Source organism: Struthio camelus, chromosome 5 (assembly GCF_040807025.1).
Source record: "Struthio camelus isolate bStrCam1 chromosome 5, bStrCam1.hap1, whole genome shotgun sequence".
Classification (NCBI taxonomy): Eukaryota; Metazoa; Chordata; class Aves; order Struthioniformes; family Struthionidae; genus Struthio; species Struthio camelus.
Window position 1 is genome coordinate 57,195,312 of NC_090946.1, and position 21,155 is coordinate 57,216,466.

Sequence of the window (21,155 nt, forward strand, 5' to 3'; positions counted from 1 at the left end):
GTTCAGAAGCCCAAGCTAAATCTGTGCTTGGCACGCACACACAGAACAGCCACTCCGACAATTCTCACAGCACAGTCAGCCACTGCAGGGCACGGCAGCTCTTCAACAGCTTATCAGACATTTGCAGTTTTCATTCAGAATACACAGTTACGTACTCTGAGTACAGATAAAATGTCAAACTGAAGCATTGTGGGTATTCATAATCTATTTAATAGTGGGACACCAAAAAGAGTACTACACATTTTTCTAGAGCACATCAGAGTTTGATTTAAGCAATTGCAATGGATGCAGGAGAATAGTCTTTTATGTTCTACAATCCACAGTTTACTGTATTAGTCTAATAAGTCATATCATGATACACTGTTTGCACTAACCGGTCTGATCATCTGATCTGTAGTAAAGCATCCTTCCCCTTCCTCCCCCCACCTCAAAAATGTTGACAAAGTATCAGCCAAATAAGAAAATTTTACCGTATGACTTATTTTAGACTCTAAGTTTTGTTGACCTAAGCACAACGGGAGCTACCAGTTATACATAGCTTATGAATGGTTGTTGCGATTTAATTCTAAAAATCCTCATGCTGATACAATAAAATATTTTATACAGTGATCAATTTTTAATGCTTTATTCATTGATTAAAAGAATATACATTTAACATAAACCATACAACATCAGTCATCAATTCAAACATTCAGCTGGTTTCCTTACATTTTCTGTCAGGAGTTTTTTTTTTTTTTTAATCTGATCACATTTATAAGATAAAATCTCACCACATCTGGCATATACACACACTGTGCCAGTGGATTCACTCTACTGATGTACATATAAAATCCGCATGGTATGTGCTCACTGGAGACAAAACAGCGCACACCTGTCAAAAGGTCATTTTAATATAAGATGGTAAAACCATTTGTAAAACACATATAAACTTTTCCATAAATAGAATCATATCTGGACATCTGTTGCATAAATTGTGTTTTCCAAAGCTTACAATATAGCAGCCAGGTCTCAGCACTGCTGGGCACCCACGTTGGCCACTTACTTTATTATTGCAGACTGTCCTTTAAACATTAAATGCACAACATTCGTACCACTTAAAACTGGGGTCAGGTGGAAGTCTCACAGAGACCACGTCTGTACCGCGGTTGCCCTGAAACAGTTAAATCGGCTTTTAAAGCCTCTCAGATATAACAAGATTTTAAAACATACTTCATGGAATGTTCTTCATGCATCATAGCAGCTCATACCTGTGATAGAACAAGCTTCGTATTTGCTTCCTTTCCTTCCTTTACATTCACTATTCACAGTGAAACAGGTGCATGTTTGTTTAAGAGTTCTGAGGTTGCTGACTGAGCCACAGCACAGCTGTGTACCACAGGTCGAAATTCGACCTTATATATTACAATCTAGCAGTATCTGGCTGGCCAAAAGCTGGCCTGCCCCTGCCAGCATGTGGGCACTTCTTCGTTTTTAATCTATTCTTTGGCAGCTGACACAGGCGCTGACAGAGAAAATCCAGTGACTTGGTTGCTAGGGATTTCACGACTAATGTTTGTTTGCAGGTGTATACCTTTATATTGAAGTCTTCACTGTTATGTTTTTACCTCATCGGAGTGCATGTTCTTGTTTATTCTGTTAAACCTGGGCCCAAAGCTAACTTTTAAGGAAGATGACAGAACCTGAGAATAAGCTAGAATGCGTTTACCAAAAAAAAAAAAAAAAAAAAATTCAGAGAGACTACAGTTTATGGAGCCAATCTGCAAGTGCAGATATCTGAAAAGCTAGTGTTTCACACCACTGCTTAACAGCTAAGAAACACTGAGAACAGTAGGAAGTCACGCTTCAGAATCTGCATGTGAAATAAAGCAAAGTGAAAGTCTTAACAATGAACAGCCCTGGATAGTCTTCTCTTCCTGTTAAGCCTATTAAGTAGCATGCTACCAGATAAAGCAAACAAAGACTGCATACAAATCCACTGGGCTATGGATATTAAAAAGAGTTGGCTCCTGAGCACAGAACTGCGAGATAATTGTAAAATCATTCAAAATGCAGTTACTCAATAAAAATAAAGTTAGCCGGCAACCTCAGACAGCCTTTGGCTGTATATCTATAAGGTTTGGTAGACAAGTCCATTAACCGTGAAAACCCTAAACACTGCCACTTTCAGCTTCTAAACCAATACCCGACTACGTTCTTTGATCAAGAAGTAGAATACACATATATAATTCTATATAGCTAATACTGATTAAACACAGCACAAAAGGGGTTAATTCACGCTACTGAAAAAACATAATAGGACCCTACTTGCATATGTAACCACAGGAATTGTAAATAAAGAGTTAAATGCCTTCACTGAAGCTTTGCATCTCTCTATAAAAATGACGGGTTGGCTCAGTGAAGACACTGAGCAATTCTATGTCCATGACTGCATGCCAAGGTCGACCCAATCCAAGGGACACTTGCTCAATGAGATTATGTACTGGATCCACATCCTGATCAGCCAGTTCTCCTTGGTCAAAATCAATGCTTTCTTCTGTGACTTCAAGAACTTTCAGATCAGAGCCACGAAGACGAGCAATTGCAATAAGATTATGAGCCCAAACCGTGTAACCTAGGGGAAGAAAAAAGAAAAAACAAAAACGTTTCTCCACCATTTTGCTGCAAGTCATTTTACGAAGCATTTAATACCAGAGCACCTCAGCATCTTTCCCAGCTCATCTTGTCATCTCCTATCTGACAGCACTCCCCTGCAGCAAAGCTCCCCCTCCTCCTTCCTTCGAGTAGTTAGGCCCTATTTTATGTTTCCTTGAGTGAAGGGGATCAAAATAGTTCAGGTAGTTTTATCAAGTTTTCTAGATCAAATTTTCTTCCATTTGTAGAAAACTGGACTTCTTTACTCAGAGTTAAGTTTTATCTAGAATTTCAGACCTCCTACAATCCACTTTAATAGCATAAATAGGTAGAATGAAAATAAGTTAGCAATCCATTATTTCAAGTCAATGCATAAAAGGGCTGATTTAAAATTGTGCTTGCGTGAGAAAAATCCTGGAGTTTGCTTTCACTGCATTAAAGATCAGAAGCCTCTCCAGGAATCAAGTCACGTTGATTAAAAAAAAAAATTACATAGACCTTGTTATTATGTCTGAAGTTAAACATAATTATAAAGCTTTCCTCTCTTCCCATTAGCGTATACTAGCTTCCCTATTTAGGAATACCTATTCCCCAGCTACCTGCTAGTTTGCTGTGTCTTGGCTAAGGCAAATGCTGAGCACCTCCTCATTCGGACGCCCAACAGACCATCTGGGAACTTCCCTTTTTGGGAGCTCTGCCAACTTAGTCCTTCCATTGCAAAAGGAAAGACTCATTTTGGCCTCCATTATCACTCTCATAGGTACTAAGCCTCTTGGTGATATGGCCACATGGATTCTAAGTTAAGTTGCAGTCTGCATAGTATTTAAACTGGGGAAGTTAAGCCACTGAGGAATAAAAACTAGCTGTGGTTTGGCCTTCAACAACACAATTAACATATCTTGACATATTATGACATAGAGTAAGACATCTAACTCAAAAATGGAGAAGGAATTTCAAGTTAGCAAAAGGAATAAAGAAAATTCTCAGTCGTCTTTTACTTTCTCCTGCCGTTTGAAGATTCCTGTGGTTTTCCTGTAAACGTGTTGCTCAAAGTACTTCTTGGACAAGGAAGCCTGCACACATCTCTATGGCTCATTTCTAGTATATCAGATATTAGGAATGTGTTAACTCCTGCAGTTCTCATTGGGTGCAATATCCTATTAGGGGTGAAGAATCAGCAGGTGAGAAGTTTGACCTGCACCACTTATATTCCTACCAGGATCTGAAGGAACTCACAACACCTTCGAGTTACCTAGATCATACAAGAAACTTAAATCCTTTAGAGTTAGCGCAGGAATAAAAGGGAAAAACAACTACAACTACATTCCCCGCGCCATCCTTGTGGTTGAGATGCATGGTTTTGGGAGACCCTCTGTTCTCTGGGACAACCATCTTATTTTCAAGCGTATCTGCTTTTAAAATCCTCTCCTTTCAAAAGTTTTACTCGAGGTTTCTCAGTAACTTTCTAGCAGCTAAAGAGCCCTTGCTCAATGGAGTGTTTCAGAAGTAACAGGGAAGTGATCCTTTCACCACGAACAATACCACGGGCAGCACCATAATTTGTTTTTGCTTGACAGTACAAATTTCAACTTTAGTTTTGGCTCATGAACAGAATGAAACTGAGGGTCTCACAAGTAACACTGTCTACAACAACACAAAAATCTTGAAACGCCAGAGGAAGTGTTTTTTTCTAAAAATAAAAAAATAAAAAATAAAAAGCTTTAGCTGGCTTTTTATTTGCATGCCAGATTGTCCCACTCTGCTACTGTCCTACTCTCCCCCATCCCCTCCCAAAAGGCCACACACTCTTCACACGCTTCCTTCATTCTGCAGGAAGCTTTTAAAACCCTTCACTAGGCTTCCCTTTGCTCCTGAAGATGCTCCCTTGTTGGGATTATGATACTTCCCACCAACGATAGAATAAAATCTTGAGGCATCCAATGAAAAGTATTTCTAGGGTGTGCTTTCTCCTCCTCTTTTGGCCAGTGACAAGTAGCAGCCAATGCTATATGTAGCTCTAAGCCTTTCTCAGAGCAAACTAAAAGCAGTGAAAGGAGGAAAACTAAAGGCCCTGGAAAATAAAGAATTTAACAGCTTCTTGTCTAAATACCAAAAAAGAAATCCGAGTGCTTATAAATAAAGCCAATTACGGCTCCTCAAAGACATACACAAGCTTTTTGGTTTTCTTTCCTGAAGGAAGCTTGATAGCATCACACAAAAATTTGATAAGTAGCTAACTTCATTATTTGGCAAACCACAGAAAATACAAGTGTGAGGATAAGTTACCGTACTGAAGCATCACAACATTCTAGATTTTTCTTCCTAACCATATTTTTCCTCACCATTACTACTTAAAAAAGATGCTTATGCTACAATGCCCAAGAAACCCTATTAATGGCTAAACAAAGATGAGGGGGTATTTATAAATAGCTTCTGCTACAAAGGGGGGGAAAAAAGTGAATTCCCATATCAGAGTAAGGGTGGTATTTGGCCATTCTCTCCCCAAGGTATCTATCGCATCACTCCACAGAAAGAAGACCAGTAACAATGAATTGCTCCACAGAATTGTAGAAGGTATTTGCTTTCCAAACGCACTGCACAGAGTAACATATTCTACCGAACAGATATGTACTGATATTAGATAATAATGACACTAGCTTATGTGCAGATTTTTAAGTTTAGATAGTAGCTTAGAGAACTTTCCTGCATTAGGAGGGTAACTTAAGAGAATATCTAATTAAATATTAATATATCTCAAGCCCTCAAACTTTCGTCCAAATATTAAAGACAAACTGCTAAAAAACATTTTATATAGGCCACATTCACATCATTCTATAAAATTGGTTATAACACTGGTTATTTGCCTTAAATTTGCTAAGTGATTAACTTCTAGCAAGTACTGTACTTGCTCCAAAGCTGAATATAAAAGTGCAAACTGCTTACTGATTTGAAGTTATATACCTAACAGATAGGTGGCATAAACCCAGCTGTGGTTTTACTAATGAAACCACTGCACACATCAAGGCATTATCCTCTCCATTGTATTTTTTTTTCACTCTTCAAGTAGAGCAGTCTCAAATTCTGTTGACTGCCTTCATCTGCTGACAAAGCATTACCAAACTGGTAATAGACTTCCTCCCCTCAGCTCTGGGGGATTTAACCCATATTATTCACAAACAGGAAGCACAATCATCTCATCCTAACAGTACACAAACTCATGGTAAAATAGCAAACGTTATCAGTGTTCATGTTCTCATAGGCAGCCACTTGGTGCAACCTGAACAGCGCATACCACTTTCAGGATAAACTTCTTGGAACATTTCCTAGTTATCCTCCTTTCTGTAAGTAATCTAATAAAATCTTACGTGGCGTCTCATAAAAAGTCAGTAAACTATAAGTATATACAGAACACATACACAATAAGCATTCATATTTCCAAACATGAAAATACTAGTATAAAACACAACAGCTTATACAGCAACCGCCCAGCACATTTTTGAACACCACTCTCACTAAAACACTATGACTAGAAAGGCTAGAGTGTCAAAATTATTTCAAAGTCATGTACTATGCCCGTACAATGCTTTACCTACCATGAACAGCTAGAAGAGAGAGTCTTGTGCACCTCCAGGCTAATAAGACAAGTGGATCTTCATTCCGGTTGTCACTAAGATCTGGGAAGCCAGACATATCTATCACATCATTCATTAATATAAAATGAGTGAGGAACTTGTCGTACTGCCTGGATATGAGATCAACAACAGCCCCTGAAACACAAGTGATGTAGCTGTCAAAGTGAATCCTCTCTAGGGGGATACCGGGTTTAAGAATCCTTAACATATCATCACTCTTGACATCAAAAGCCATTATATAGACCCGAAGATTAGTGCTGTTGCGTGTCAACGCCTTCCAGTTCTCATCTTCTGGCATACTGTCCAAGGACTTGTGCATTATGGAAACACTGTGGATCAGAAGAGACAGTCGATGCAAAGGCACATGGTTGCTATCAGCCAGGACTCTTGCCATTTCAGCTGTAAAATCACAGAAATCCAAAGCAAGCGAACGCAGATTCACAAAGCGCTCCAATTCAACCGCAGTGATAAGAGTGGTATTACCAGGGATGTGGTTGTCCAATAAGCTCAGATGTTCCATGGTGTTGGCTATGGGGTTTGATAAGGAGGACAATGATGTGGGAGTTACTATTTGTAGCATAAACCCACAAGATAGCCATTTCAATTGCCTGCTATTGCCTAATATCTCTTCAAACAGCTGTTGTATTCTGCAAGTAAAAAACAAAACAGACGATGATCCTATTAAGTATGGTTTAGTCTTACCAATTGCATACCATTCTATTTTTCACTCAAGAATTATTCTCCTTTCATTTATGACCTTATTCTGCAGGAAGGTTGCTACGATCAAGGTTCTTGTGAGCTACAAACTGCAGACACTGATCCTGCAGACCTCCCACAGAGATTTAGCCTTCACTGTACTTAAAGGGTTAAAACTGTAAACTAACTTGAAAAAAACTGATGTCCTTTGTCAACAGTGGTGCCATCTGAACCTTCATGCTGCATGTTTCCCAGCACGCATTTTAACACCCTCCCCCGCACATTTTAAGGTTATGCAAATATAAAAGCCTTTTAAAACACAGTTCTTATTTTTAAAAACAGCTTTTCATATTTACCTAACTTCTCTAGGACTGCAAATTCACTTTGACAAGAAAGCCGTTTTCACTGAAAAGGTGGGAAACCTGGTTTTGAAGCTAAGTTAGAATGATCTGAAACTAAGTGCTTGATTTTGTTCATTAAAAGATAAAGAAAGAACACATAACAAAAAGATTCTTGAAAATAATCCTGAATGCACATCTGACTGGGTTTTCAAGTGTCAACAGCTTCAAGTTATACCACAACAACTTGGACCTGGTAACATTTCAAATATCAGTGACAGATGAAACTATTTATTGTATACATGCATATTATGCACCTATTCTGATGCATCCCACCTCTCCAACCCCTTACTTATTTTAATGAAAGTAGATATTTAATTCAAAAAGGCAACAAGAATATTTTAAGGTAAGAATTTGAATATCCAGTTCTAGTAGTAGAGTCAAACTTCACAAGCCTCTTCTAAAGAGATATTTCTTAGTCTTCATTCCACAGCTGCTAAGGCCCAAAAGGGTCCTTCAGCCGAAGCGACAAGCGTTCTTTGAGCATACGCGTTCCAGGACACATCTACAGATGAGAGCTGAATCTCAAACCCTGGCCAGCCAGAAGGGAAGTTCAGCATTCACGGGAAGGAATTGAGCCAGGCTATGCGAGTTCCCTCAAACTTCATGAAATACAAGGTAAATGCTTACAGTACAGAATTAACACAAATCCCCATGCCACACATCAGATAACCTTTTGCATAGAACATTTGTTCCTTTGTTATTGTGAACATCTGCATATATTACATATCTAAGCTCAAACTTTTAAAATAAATTTATTATCATTATCCACATATCTTTAATCAAGACAGCGTCCAGACAAAATTAAAGGCCCATTTGGCCCAGTATCCTGACGGACAGTAGAGAAATACGAAAACCTTAGGAAGAGTGATGGAACAAGTAAAGCATACAGTGATACTTCTCAAAGATTTCTACTCGTTTCCAAAAATTTGCAAACTCAGATGTCCTGAATCAGAAGGGGCTTAAAGTATTCAGTAACCCTCAATGGAAACTCGCTTCTGTGAGCTTGTCCAGTGTCCTCTTTGAGCCACATAAGCTTTTATCAGCCAACACATCCAGTAATAAGAAACTCTGGAGTGCAATCACCCCTCTTCTTGCTTGCTTGGAAGCTGTCACCTACTACCTTTGCGGTCCTATAGTTCTTCTATTTCAAGAAAGTTAAATCAATCCTTATTCACCCTCTGCCTTGCCTGCACATGCGCTTGTCCTTCTCCCATGAATTCACTGGGTTTGCAAGGCATGACTTTTCTTTGTAGAAGAGTTGGTGTGGTTATGGTATTTATCTATGTATTCATTTATTATACGCAGAAGAATATTTTCTACTGCTTTACCTAGTCTAAGTCATCAGACTTAAAGCCTGTAGTTCTTCCAGATCTTCCCTTAAGATTTCTTTTTTCATTGAATACTGGGATGTGGCAGTTGTGACACAAATTAAACAGGCTTTTAAACAACAGATTAAGAGACACAGATAAAACAGTTCTGCAATTTTATTCCTCAATTCTTTTAGAATTCCGATGAGTGCTGTTTGATCTAATACGTCACTGAATTTTGTCAGTTTGTTTCAAAATTATTTCTGCCAATGCTTGAATTAGAGGCAAATTCTCTGATGACCTCCCCAAAAGAAAGTTTCTACCACGGGAACCTCTCTAATTTCTTCCACAACAAACACAAAGACTCTCCCCTCCTCTCATCATACCTATCTATGAAAGACACTGTAACAGTTGCAGCAATTGTATACTTTATTTGGGAATATTTCAAGTAGCCAATCTTAACAGAGCATGTAGTGTTTTATAAAACTACTGAAAATATGACAAAATAATTCTGAGATGCGAATGTTCAGTAGAATACTACCATCTATAACTCATTGCACTAAAAGTCTGTTTAAAAATGTGCTTCTGATGTAACCTAAAACATCTAAGCTTCAGACAGCATCACTCTAGTATTTATGCAGCTTAACAATGAAAAGAAACATGCAGTAAAAATAACCACAGCTGTACAGTTCTGTGAGAATCATACTGAAAAAAAACCTTTTCTTCCAAGGAGATGCTGATTTAATGTTACCTACCTTAAGCTTTTAGTGCTAGCACTGAAGTATTTACACAAGCAGTTAGATTTGTGCTGGCAGCCTACTAGTCCGTAAGTCCTATGAAAAACTTTCTATCCTCCTTTCCTTGGTTCTTCACCAATTTAATAAAGAGATATCAAACATGTCAATATAGAATATTTAACAAAGATCACCCTTGGATTGTTTTAAGTACTTGCTTTCTAGATTAGTAAGAGGTCAGACACAAAGCAGAATATCAACCACGGGCTATTAATTTCAACAGATTTAAAATAAATTTTTCAAATAGCCTAAAGGATTTTTTCTTCTTGTGCAAAAACTTATGCATGTCCTATTTACATAAAACAGGCTGTACGTAATTGGAGTTTACAAAAACAGGTTGCATTGTGTTCTAAACTTTAGACACAAGAAGTGAATTCTTAGAATTAGCACCTATTTTATTATCATACTAACTTGTACTTCTACTCCTAGCATGTAGCGCAGCATCCATCCTAACTTACACATGATTATCTTAAAGCTCATTTACAAAACTTTACAGAATCTTGCTTTAGTAAATATAACACAAAACATAAGCTAAGCTCAGCACATGCAAGAAAACAAAATTTATCCCAGTGACTGCTCAGCAAAAGTAATTAGATCTCTTCGCTGCCTGCGAACAGAAAGCAATTATATTCTGAGACGCTCACCATCAACCTGAAGCCTCCAAATGACCATACAGAAGGAAGCCATTTAAAAAACAAAAATCCAAAAACTAAACTACTTTTACAAGTAATAAACCAAATGGCAATTTTCAGAGTCAGAGCACAGACCAAAGCCTGACTAGGCAGGCTGAACTACTGCTTAAGTCCAGAAAACAGTCCTGACCAGTACTGAAATGCACTGATGGGCCTGGACAGGAAGCAAACATATTACTAAGGTCCATATGGTGCCCATTTGTTTAATTAAAGACTATCAATCAAAGTGTTTTGTTTAGTAACAGAGGCTAAACCAGTTCTTTTGGAAACCAAACTATCTGAACCACACGGATCAATCACGAAAAGCAGATTTCAGAAAGCAAAGATTTCAAACAACTACTCTTTGTTCAGCTCAAGACAAATGTATTGTTTATGCTGAGCTTCCACATAGTAATGAACTGAGTTGTAAAGAGAATTTTAGAAAGTAACCAGAGACACTCACACAAAATGGAAAGAGAACAAGCGTTACAAAAATCCATGCATTGTACATGCTGATCACTGCAAAAGTATGTTTCTGAAAATGCAGTCCAAGGCCTCCCCTTTCCCAGGACAATTCTTGGCCTTTACTTGGTGAGGCATACTAATGGTTCTCTGCTAACTGAGATTTCACCCATGGTCTGTCGAACCCAGCTCAATGCTGTGGATTTAAGGTAGTGTCATGTTTTCTTCCCTCACTGACTGTTTTAACTGGAGGAAGTTCATGGAACTAGAAAAGTTTACTATCATACAGGTTCCAAAATCTTCAACTATCAATAGCACACTGTCTCTGTAAGCTGCTCAGCATCTTTCAGTGTTAGTTTGCAGTATTCATGTTTGGTTTTTTAACTGATCCAAACACCCAAGTGCAAAAGACAAGAGACTAAGTAGCCACAAAGATTTACTTCCTGAAGTACATGCTGCTAGTGCAGATGATGTTTTCACTGCTAGCCTCTCTTTAATTTAAAAAAGAACTAGCAGGTCTCAAACACACTGCTTTATTCTAGCAAAAACAAACAAAAAAGAGGTAGCATTTATTTGCTCATTCCAGTATATGCAAAGGCCAATATCCATGTGAAAGACTAACTTCAAATTAGAATATTAACGAGTTTTGAATGGCTTGTGGCTCTGAAGTACGCATAACCGTTTGTTACTTGTTTGAAGAAACGTTTAACTGTTTAACTGCGTACTCAGCTGAGTAAACATCTGCTTAGATGGTTCTCTAAGCCCCTTGGCAATGATTTGATTATATATTTTTTTAATTTTCACAAAGAATACTGAGGAAGGAGCTTTTACCAAACTGCTGTCTTTTACCCACACACAGTACATACGTTAAGACAGAATCTCAAATTGCTCTAACTTCTGCATTATAAGCATAATAGAATAACAAAGACACAGTATGTGATACATATCTGTACTTGCATTGTTTTGTAAATTTAAGTCAGGACCAAACAATTAATTTGACAGTCTGTGTTCACATGCGTACACTGATCTGACAAAATACATAGGCTAATCCTAAAACTACTAAAAATCACAGTAAAGTACAGCTCACAGAGAAGCTGTACTTATTCTACTCCCAAGCTACTGGGAGAAAGATTTCTAAGCTGACAGATTAAAACGATGGCATTTAGGTTTTATCTCTATGGAAAGCTTTAGCAGAACTGCCGAACTAGTTAACTTCGCATCACTCCTCAGTGGTAATTTATTCTAGATGTCAGTAGCTTCTAAAATTGTATTTGACCATTTCCAAAAAACAAGAACTAGCTATTCTGATTGTAATCGTTCAAAGACTGCACTGTAGTTTAATTGCAGCAAGCTAAAATACACCTTTGAACTAAATAAGCACATTGTGAACTAAGATTTCCAAGGAATTCTGCAAATAAGCAGCCTAGTTTTGAGATAAAATTCAAAATAATTTGTTTGTATTTATGTCCTCTTTCAAGTCTACTTGCTCCATTTCCTCAATATTCTCCTGTCCTGTATATACTTGTGAAACACATCTGATTACTTCCTTTTCTAATTTCTTCATGTACTCTAGGAGTAAGAGAGGCACTGGTAACAAACCTCTGTCCCTCCCTCATTGCTATTAGCATAATATTGTTTCTAGAACACAATGAAAAGAGGAAAGAAAGGATTCTCACCCTGCTAGGAAGAAAAAAAAGCCACAAAACCAGATTATGTCATGTAAATGCTTGGAACAGCAGCAAAAAAAATTAACTAAAGAATTTCTATTCTCATCATTAAAAGGCTTGAAGCTTTCTTAGTCAACTATCTCAGAAATGAAAAACTGTTCTATTATCGGCTTTTTTTTATTTTAATATTTTGATAATGTACAAATAGAACTTACTGCTTAACTTTTTTGCCATCAGGGTCAACCTTGCCGAGGTATGTATTTGATATACTTCCATGTTGCTGCAGAATGCTTATATCCCCAAAGAGACTTAATTTTTGGAGGTTCCTATAAAACAAAACAAAAATAAATTTTTATACAAAGCCCAACAACTGTGGGGAATCATTCTGGATAAGTCAAACACACACAACAAGAACACGTTATTACACGGAACACACAGTCCATTCTGGGAAACATCCTACTGTCCTGGAGTGTAAGCACACAAGGAACTCCAAAAAACAAGACTGAAGTGTAAAGGGGAAGAGGAATACACAAACTGCTGAAGCCAGCTGCAAGAATAAATGCCAGTTTTCAGTTACCTCAGAGGAGTATCTTCAGCAGGCCATTAAAATAAGGAAAACTCCTAGTAAGGTAAGCGCTTTTACAAACTTGTTAGCGTCATACATGAAACCGTCAAATACCGATTCATTTTAACATCTAACACTGCACTTAATGCCTAAATATAATGCACCTGCAAGCAACTCTGTCTAAACACCTGTGTACCACAGCTGGGATACAAGTAGGGGCCCTGATATCTGCCTCACTGTAGGCAACAGAAACCTAAGACACAAAAGGTGAAAGCCCCCACACCCAAGTCAGTGTTTAGTTTATGCTGTATTAAAGCTGTGGAAGCTATTCTAGTATTTTCTAGAGTAATCATCTCAAAGAGGATTATTGTTCCACCATGACATATATTTTTCATTTTTAGAAGAAACACCTAAAAAGTAAAAAAATTGTCTCTTTAGTTTATGCTGGACTGGTCTCAGTGTGCTAGAGAGACTCTTTCCCCAGCACCATTAACTTATCTTACTTGCCTACTATACTCCTTACTTTTCTATCCTCCACGAAACAACAAGAGACATGAAAACAACTATAGTTTTAGAGTAGTTGTACCATTCAAAGACTGGTTTACACTTGATAGTCAGCACGGCAGAAACACCAGTCAAACCACAAATGGCTGCAAGAGTTAAAATCATCTTAAGCAGTAGATACCAATTACCCTGTAGCTGACCAAAGAAGTGAGTTATATAAACCGTTGTTTCTGCTGGCTTACAAATCATCGCTAATTCCTCAGTCTCTAGGAAAATACAACACAACTGCAGCACTTAAAGCCTAGGAAAGCTCCGGCGGCAGCTCGCTACCTCTTAGAGTAGGAGTAGATATTTCATCAAGAGGAGAAAATAGGATATATATCAATGGTCAAATTCTACATTTTTAAGTAATTATGAATTACAATCTGTAATTTTTTTCAAAATCACAATTCACCTGGTTTGAAGCATCTACATTAAATAATCTTACTCCAGTTTCCTGAAAGCTGTTCACTAGTTGCATCTGCTACTTATCTTCTCTTATAGGTGAATGTGGCAACACCACCAAGAAAATTTTGGGTTTTCTTTTCCCTCAAAAGCTGTAGAAGATAGCCTGGTATACAGGCTATACAGCAGAAACATCCACCTAGCGTCAAAGGTAGCATTCACAGCCAATGCTATAATCAAGCCTTTATTTCCTAATCTCAGTTACTTAATTCTGAATGTTAAGAGATGAAATGAAATCTTCAGAATCATTCTGAATCACCTGCAGATTTACATCTCATAGTACTTTGTTTTGTGTTACCCATACCCCCATTGAATGCTACTGTGTCAAGTGTTAATTTTAAAGCTACTGAGCCACAGGACCCAAGAAACACTACTTACTAGTATTTTATACAGTTTTACTACTCCTATTCCATTGTTCCATTTTATGCTCTAGACAGATGCACGGAAAAGTTCTGCCTCAAAACTCAAGCAACAAAAACATTAAGTATTTTTCCATTCATATCAGTTAATACCGTCAACAAATTTGATCATGGTTCAATTTAGGATTGGATTTTTGGCACTACTAGTAGTGCCATATAATCTCTTTGGCATTCTGCTCCCCTCTCAGTCTTATTTCATAGAATTAGTAAAGTTAGTAAAAAGCTAGTAAAGTCACTTCCTATTTAAATAGAAGTATTTTGAAGTAACTCATTTTTCACTATAAGTCACAGTGGCATCTTAATTGTATGTACTATCTACACACATCGCTGGAGAAAAATACTCTTTTTCGGATTTACAAACAGTTTTATTTTCCAATAGCTCAAAAAGCGTACTAAAAATATTAAGCTTCCTGCTATGCTCCATCTTCAGTTTGGCTGTTTGTTTTTTTCTGAACACCCGTTCTGCACTTTCCAATAAAAAAAATAAAAATGGCCTTGCTTACGTTCAACATAAACACAGAGGTAAGGCTCTTGTTCTATTATTTACATTATTTTTTGGCCAATTACAGCTGCCTGCTCCAACTGATAGAAGAGAATTGTTGAAGAATCTCAAATACTGTCTTGAGTGACAACACAGATTTTTCATGGCTCTTCAAGATAAATACTTCACTGAGATACCATAGTTTTACTGTAATCTGTTTTTTTTTTTTCCACAGCAAAGATCAAACAAGTCAAATAAATATACTGTAGAGTAAAGGGCAAAAAATATATAGACACAGAATCACAGAATCGTTTAGGTTGGAAGGGACCTCTGGAGATCATCTCGTCCAACCTCCCTGCTCAAGCAGGGTCACCTAGAGCATATTGCCCAGGATCACATCCAGACGGCTTTTGAATATCTCCAGGGAAGGAGACTCCACTACCTCTCGGGGCAACCTGTTCCAATGCTCTGTCACCCTCACAGTGAAGAAGTTTTTCCTCAGCTTCAGATGGAACTTCCTGTGGTTCAGTTTCTGCCCGTTGCCTCTTGTCCCGTCGCTGGGCACCACGGAGAAGAGACTGGCCTCATCCTCTTGACACTCCCCCTTCAGATACTTACACATGTTGATCAAATCATCTCTTAGTCTTCTCTTCTCCAGGCTGAACAGGCCCAGCTCTCGCAGCCTTTCCTTGTATGAGAGATGCTCCAGTCCCCTCATCATCTCTGTAGCCCTCTGCTGGACTCTCTCCAGCAGTGCCATGTCTCTCTTGTACTGGGGAGCCCAGAATTGGACACAGTACTCCAGGTGAGGCCTCACCAGGGCTGAGGAGAGGGGCAGGATCACCTCCCTCCACCTGCTGGCAACACTCTGCCTCATGCAGCCCAGGAGACCATTGGCCTTCTTGGCCACAAGGGCACACTGCTGCCTCATGCTTAACTTGTTGTCCACCAGCACTCCCAGGTCCTTCTCGGCAGAGCTACTTTCCAGCAGGTCAAGCCCCAGCCTGTGCTGGTGCATGGGATTATTCCTGCCTAGGTGCAGGACCTTGCACTTGCCTTTGTTGAACTTCAGGAGGTTCCTCTCCGCCCACCTCTCCAGCCTGTCCAGGTCCCTCTGAATGGCAGCACAGTCTTCTGGTGTGCCAGCCTCTCCCCCCACTTTAGTATCATCAGCAAACTTGCTGAGGGTGCACTCTGTCCCTTCCTCCAGGTCACTGATGAATACGTTGAACAAGACTGGACCCAGGACTGACCCCTGGGGGACACCACTAGCCACAGGCCTCCAACTTGACTCTGCGCCATTCACCACAACCCTCTGAGCTCGGCCATCCAGCCAGTTCTCAAGCCACCTCACTGTCCACTCGTCTAGCCCACACTTCCTGAGCTTACCTAGGAGGACGGGATGGGAGACAGTGTCCAAAGCCTTGCTGAAGTCCAGGGAGACAACATCCACTGCTCTGCCCTCATCTACCCAGCCAGTCCTTCCGTCATAGAAGGCTATGAGCTTGGTCAAGCATGATTTCCCTTTGGTGAATCCATGCTGACTACTCCTGATCACCTTCTTGTCCTCCAGATGCTTAGTGAGGACCTCCAGGAGGAGCTGTTCCACCACCTTGCCAGGGATGGAGGTCAGGCTGACAGGCCTGTAGTTTCCTGGCTCCTCCTTCTTGCCCTTTTGGAAGAGTGGGGTGACATTGGCTTTCTTCCAGTCCTCAGGCACCTCTCCTGATCTCCAGGACCTTTCCAAGATGATGGAGAGTGGCCTAGCGATAACATCCGCCAGCTCCCTCAGCACTCTTGGGTGCATCCCATCAGGGCCCATACACCTTCCTATCTTTTTTTGCTAGCAGCTAGAGGAAAGGCTATACATTAGGATTTCACAGTTACACAAAGAAGGAACTCAGAAATTTCCTACTGCATGATCCGTAGCTGCTTATTAGCTCCTGTATACACTGAAACGACTCACGGAAAGTTTATCACCCTCCTACCTGCCATTAATTTAGAACTTAGTTCTACAAAATCAGTTTGCGAAGGCACAGATGACCAGGATTCCCCCAAGAGCCAGTAAGAAACAACTTGTTCCTCCAGATCCTATTACAACACTTTTCAATAGAAATATAACTAGAATACTAATAGCTAAACAATAATATACTTTTTCATTTTGCTGCATTTGCTGTCATAAAGGCAGCAGCTCAAACTTATTAGCCAATGGAAGAGCTACTTGGAGATCACTATAAGCATTAATGTAATATTTTTAAATTAAAGACATCGTTGAATTCTAGAGGTTGGCCAGACCCTCTTGGTTATTAAAGCAGCGCTTTGGAGCAATATGCTGTCAGTCACAAAACAAAGTTTGTGGTGACTTAAGCTCTACCACAAATATGAACCAGATCTAGAAAGTATCGTCTTGGATAACTGTCAGCAGCAATATTTGTCAGAATACTACTAGTGTTTTTTTAACTATTTGTCTGCACTTAGTTCAGTTCCTTAAATCCTTCCCGTCAGAATTAGCAAAGATTGCTCAGAAATATTTTTCAAGAGACTTAACGTGCAGATTTCTAAGCAAAGTCTGCAACTGTATATTGTACAGAAAGCAAATACTTTTAGTAGCAGAAATATACATCACCATCATCCTGTACAAAGCAAGTATCTAAAAGCTGCATTAATTTTTATGAGTAGTGTGACAAGTCTTGCCTTAGATCCTTCAGTACTATAAACCGCCAAGGAGTCTTCTGAAGAAGATTTTTTCTTGAAGGGTGGTGGTGATGTTGTTATTGTATTGTTTAATAGCAACTTTATAAGCCCGCAATAAGATTACATAGTTTAAGAACACCGCGCAGTTTTACAAAATTAGATTTCTTGTTAGCTCAGCTCTTAAGTGTAAGAGGGAAGTTCTTTCAATTTCTCTGCCAAATAGCCATAAGACCTGACAGGAGTTATGAAAGAATCATCCTGTTTTCAACTTAATTCCAAAAGGAATGCATTTACTCTGATTCAAGTCACTAGAGAGGTTCCAAAATAACGGAAAGAGTTTTTTTTAAGTTAAATGGCTATCCAATGTACAATGACATACTGCAAACATAACAAGGAATATTATATTCATCTGTAAGACAGGGATAATCACAGAAGCACGGAAGTAAAGGCTGGATTACAGTCTCATTCCACAGACCAGTGGTATAGCTGAAGAGAGTACAGGTGTCACCAGACAGACAAAAAGAAGCACCAGGTAGGGCACGCCTTCAGTTCAGAGACACGGTCACAACAAGAACCAAACTGCAATTTGGCATAGGTTAGTATTCCTTCCTACCTCATTTCAATCTTAAAACTCTACTCGTTAAACTAAAAACAAGTCTTCAATGGAGAAGTATGCAGAATAATCAGCTACTGGTAGTTACCTTGCAAGAAAAAAAAAGGTGGGGGGGAGCATCAAAAATAGACTAAAGCTTGTCTATTCAAGAGGAAAAAAGGAGTCTATGCAGAAAGTAATTTTGAATAGAATGTCAAGCGTTTAAAGTAAATTCTGCCCCCCCCCCCCCACTCTTCAATTGCTCATCAAAAAATGCCTACTGTAATAACCGGGTATTCTGTGTTCCCCAGTCATAAATTATTCATTTCAAAACAAAAGAGCAGAATGCAAATGATTTGAAGACAGAAAGAAAATACAGTAATGCAAAATCCTGTCAAAGCTGATAACTTTTTACCTGTATCTTACCACTAGAATTGTATTAATCTACTGGAGAATAGCTACTGGAGAATCAATTATTTCTACTAAGTATTGTACAATAGTCTTCAGCAGTGAAGTGCGTACAGAATCTGCAAAAATACCTTTAGAAAACAAGCATCTTCATACAAGTTTCTGAAAAGGTCATGAACAATGAATCTTTTTCAAAATAAAAAATATATTTAAAAGATTGTTTGCAATGCATTTAATTTTGACAGTCTCATACTGTAGTGATACAGAGGGAGTAAGAAACGTCTAGTTTGTCCAATGAAAAACCCAGGTAATAGTTTCTGGAGATTGTTCACTTAAAAATTCCACGTTCGCGTCACTGTATTTGCCTTGGATCTGATAAGTTACCAACACCACTTCACCATTTTTCACTTATGACACGAGTGGGATTCCCCACAAAAGCAACAGTTAAACAAAAGCTTCTTAAAGGCAGAGCAGCATTATGGAAAGGCTAACGAAGACAGACAATCACCATTCACGCACAGAGGATTCACACGGCAAAAAATAAATTATACACAAAAGTGAGCCTGGACCAATGACTAGTTTCCAGAAATACGGTTTGCAGCTCTCAATCATCACAGTTACACCACAGGATTGGCCTGCTAGGCACAGCACAGCAAAGGAACTGAAAGTGAGACCTCACACATCACATTTACATCCATCTAGAACAAACGAGGAATTACATTTAAAGGTCTTGCTTCTTTATTTTGAATTGTAGCAAGAGAAAAGCCTCAAACTACTCTCTAATCCCTCTGGAATCAAAGATGAGCGGGTGGCCATACCATGATGCAACTGCAGAGCTTTCCCAACAGCCATCCAGAAGTTCTAACTTGGTCTAAAGACACCCCAAAATATTTGCAGCCTATTTTCTAGATAGGTGGAACTGTATGCATGCAGAGGGGAAATAACATTAGCCATTTCCTATCCCGAAATCTGCATGGCTTTCCAAACGCATCATTACCTAACTGTAATAAATTCTTGCTTTCCTGTCTCAGGTGCTGCCTAAAGGCCATGTACTACGACGATCTCTGAACAGATTTAAAAAAAAAAAAAAAGGTCTTCACACGCACATAAGATAAAGAGCATGTAAGTGCTTTAATTCTAAAGAACTCCAACCTGAGGAAATTAAGTATCTTAGTCAAAATAAATCTGTGAAAGGGCAGGGCAGAAACACATCTTAAGTCCAAAGCACAGGAAAAAACTTATTTAAGTTTAATGTGCTTAAGACAATCCTAAATGAAGGTTTTGCAATAAATAAAAACTTTATCTTGTTTAAAGCCGAAGCAAATCTCAATTTACCAGGTAACACAAGAGCTGGCATGGAAACTCAGTCTTCAAACAGCAAGATCCCTCATGGCTGGAAACGTTAAGTATTTTAATAAGAGCCGTACTTCCTTCCTCTCCCTCCAGAAACACATCACCAATACTACAACCTTAACCCTCCCACTAATTTTTCCCAAGTTTCATTTTTCTCAGTCACACAGAACTGGGCCAAAGAGATCTCCTGTTTCACGCCAAATCCAAATTCCCAGTGTGAAGCGCTGCATCTGAGCTGCATTTCTCTTTCCTTAAAGGAGACAACGAAGCTTTCATAGTTTCGTTTATGGCTTGTGCAGCCTAGCTGCCTCCCAAATAAACTTCGGTACTTATATTCGCCTTAACGCTACGGAAAAGGGTAAGGAGGAGGTTACTTCCCACAGCACGGCCACGCTTCGGCTCGGACCGCAGCAGCTCAGCGAGTCACTTCTGCAGGCTCCGCTTGTTTTCTGAAGCCCCAGCAAGCCCCCGTCGGGGCAGAGACGAGCGCTGGACTCCCCCCGCCGCCGGCGGGTGGCCGCGGCGCCGGCCGCTGCCCCGCGCGGCCGCCGCCGCCTCCCCGCCGGCCGGGCAACGGCCGCCGCCGGCCCCGCGGCGGGAAATCCCCCTCAGCGGCGAGGGGCCGCCCCGCCCCCCGCCCGGCCCTACCTGTTGTTGCGGACGCTGCTCAGCACGCACAGCACCAGCTCCAGGTAGGTCCTCAGCAGGTCCAGCCAGCGCGGGCACAGCGGCGGCGGCGGCGCCTCCCCGTCGGCCGCCGCCGCGGCACCTTCGCCCGCCCCCCCGCCGCCGCCGCCGCCGCCGCTGGGGTAGTTGTCGGCGGCGAACTGGACGCGGAGCTCGCGCACGAACCAGCCGCACTTGCGCATGAGGAACTCGAGGCGCGGGCGCTCGGCCGGGGAGACGCGGAGGCTGAGGCGGAGGCGCGGCCAGAGGGCCGGGTAGAAGAGGCACTCCCGCCAGTGCGAGCAGGCGGCCGAGGCCCGCAGCCGGTCGGGCCCCGCCAGGAAGGAGAAGATGTGCACCACCAGCTCGCTGGGCAGGGAGCCGGCGCCCACCGCCTCCCCGCACACCGACATGCCTGGCGCCGGCCCGGGCCCTGCTGCTGCTGCTGCTGCGGCAGCCACAGGCGGCGGCGGCCCCGGCCTCGCCTCCGGCTCCTGCGACAAAAACAACAACATCAATGACAAGGCGGAGGGGGCGGGCGCCGGCCGGGACGCGGCTACTGCCGGGACGCACCACCCGCGCCGCCTCCGGGGGGGGACGAGAGGCGCAGCGGGCCCTACCCACCGCGCCGCGGCGGGACCCTACCACCGAGCCGGCAGGAGAGGGTGAGGTGAGCGCGCCCGCCGGCACCGATCTCGGTTCTCGCGG

General features: G+C 40.7%; 1 protein-coding gene across 1 annotated transcript; it reads right to left on the reverse strand.

The window, feature by feature from the left end:
- Positions 1–609: 609 nt before the first annotated feature.
- FBXO33 (F-box protein 33) lies at positions 610–21,111 on the reverse strand. Its single transcript, XM_068946529.1, has 5 exons — positions 21,093–21,111; positions 20,430–20,941; positions 12,477–12,587; positions 6,225–6,910; positions 610–2,611 (listed from the first exon to the last, which is right to left on the reverse strand). Exons 2-5 carry the CDS (start codon positions 20,858–20,860, stop codon positions 2,340–2,342), a joined length of 1,500 nt encoding a protein of 499 aa, XP_068802630.1. The 5' UTR covers positions 20,861–20,941; positions 21,093–21,111; the 3' UTR covers positions 610–2,339.
- Between the last annotated feature and the right edge of the window lie 44 nt (positions 21,112–21,155).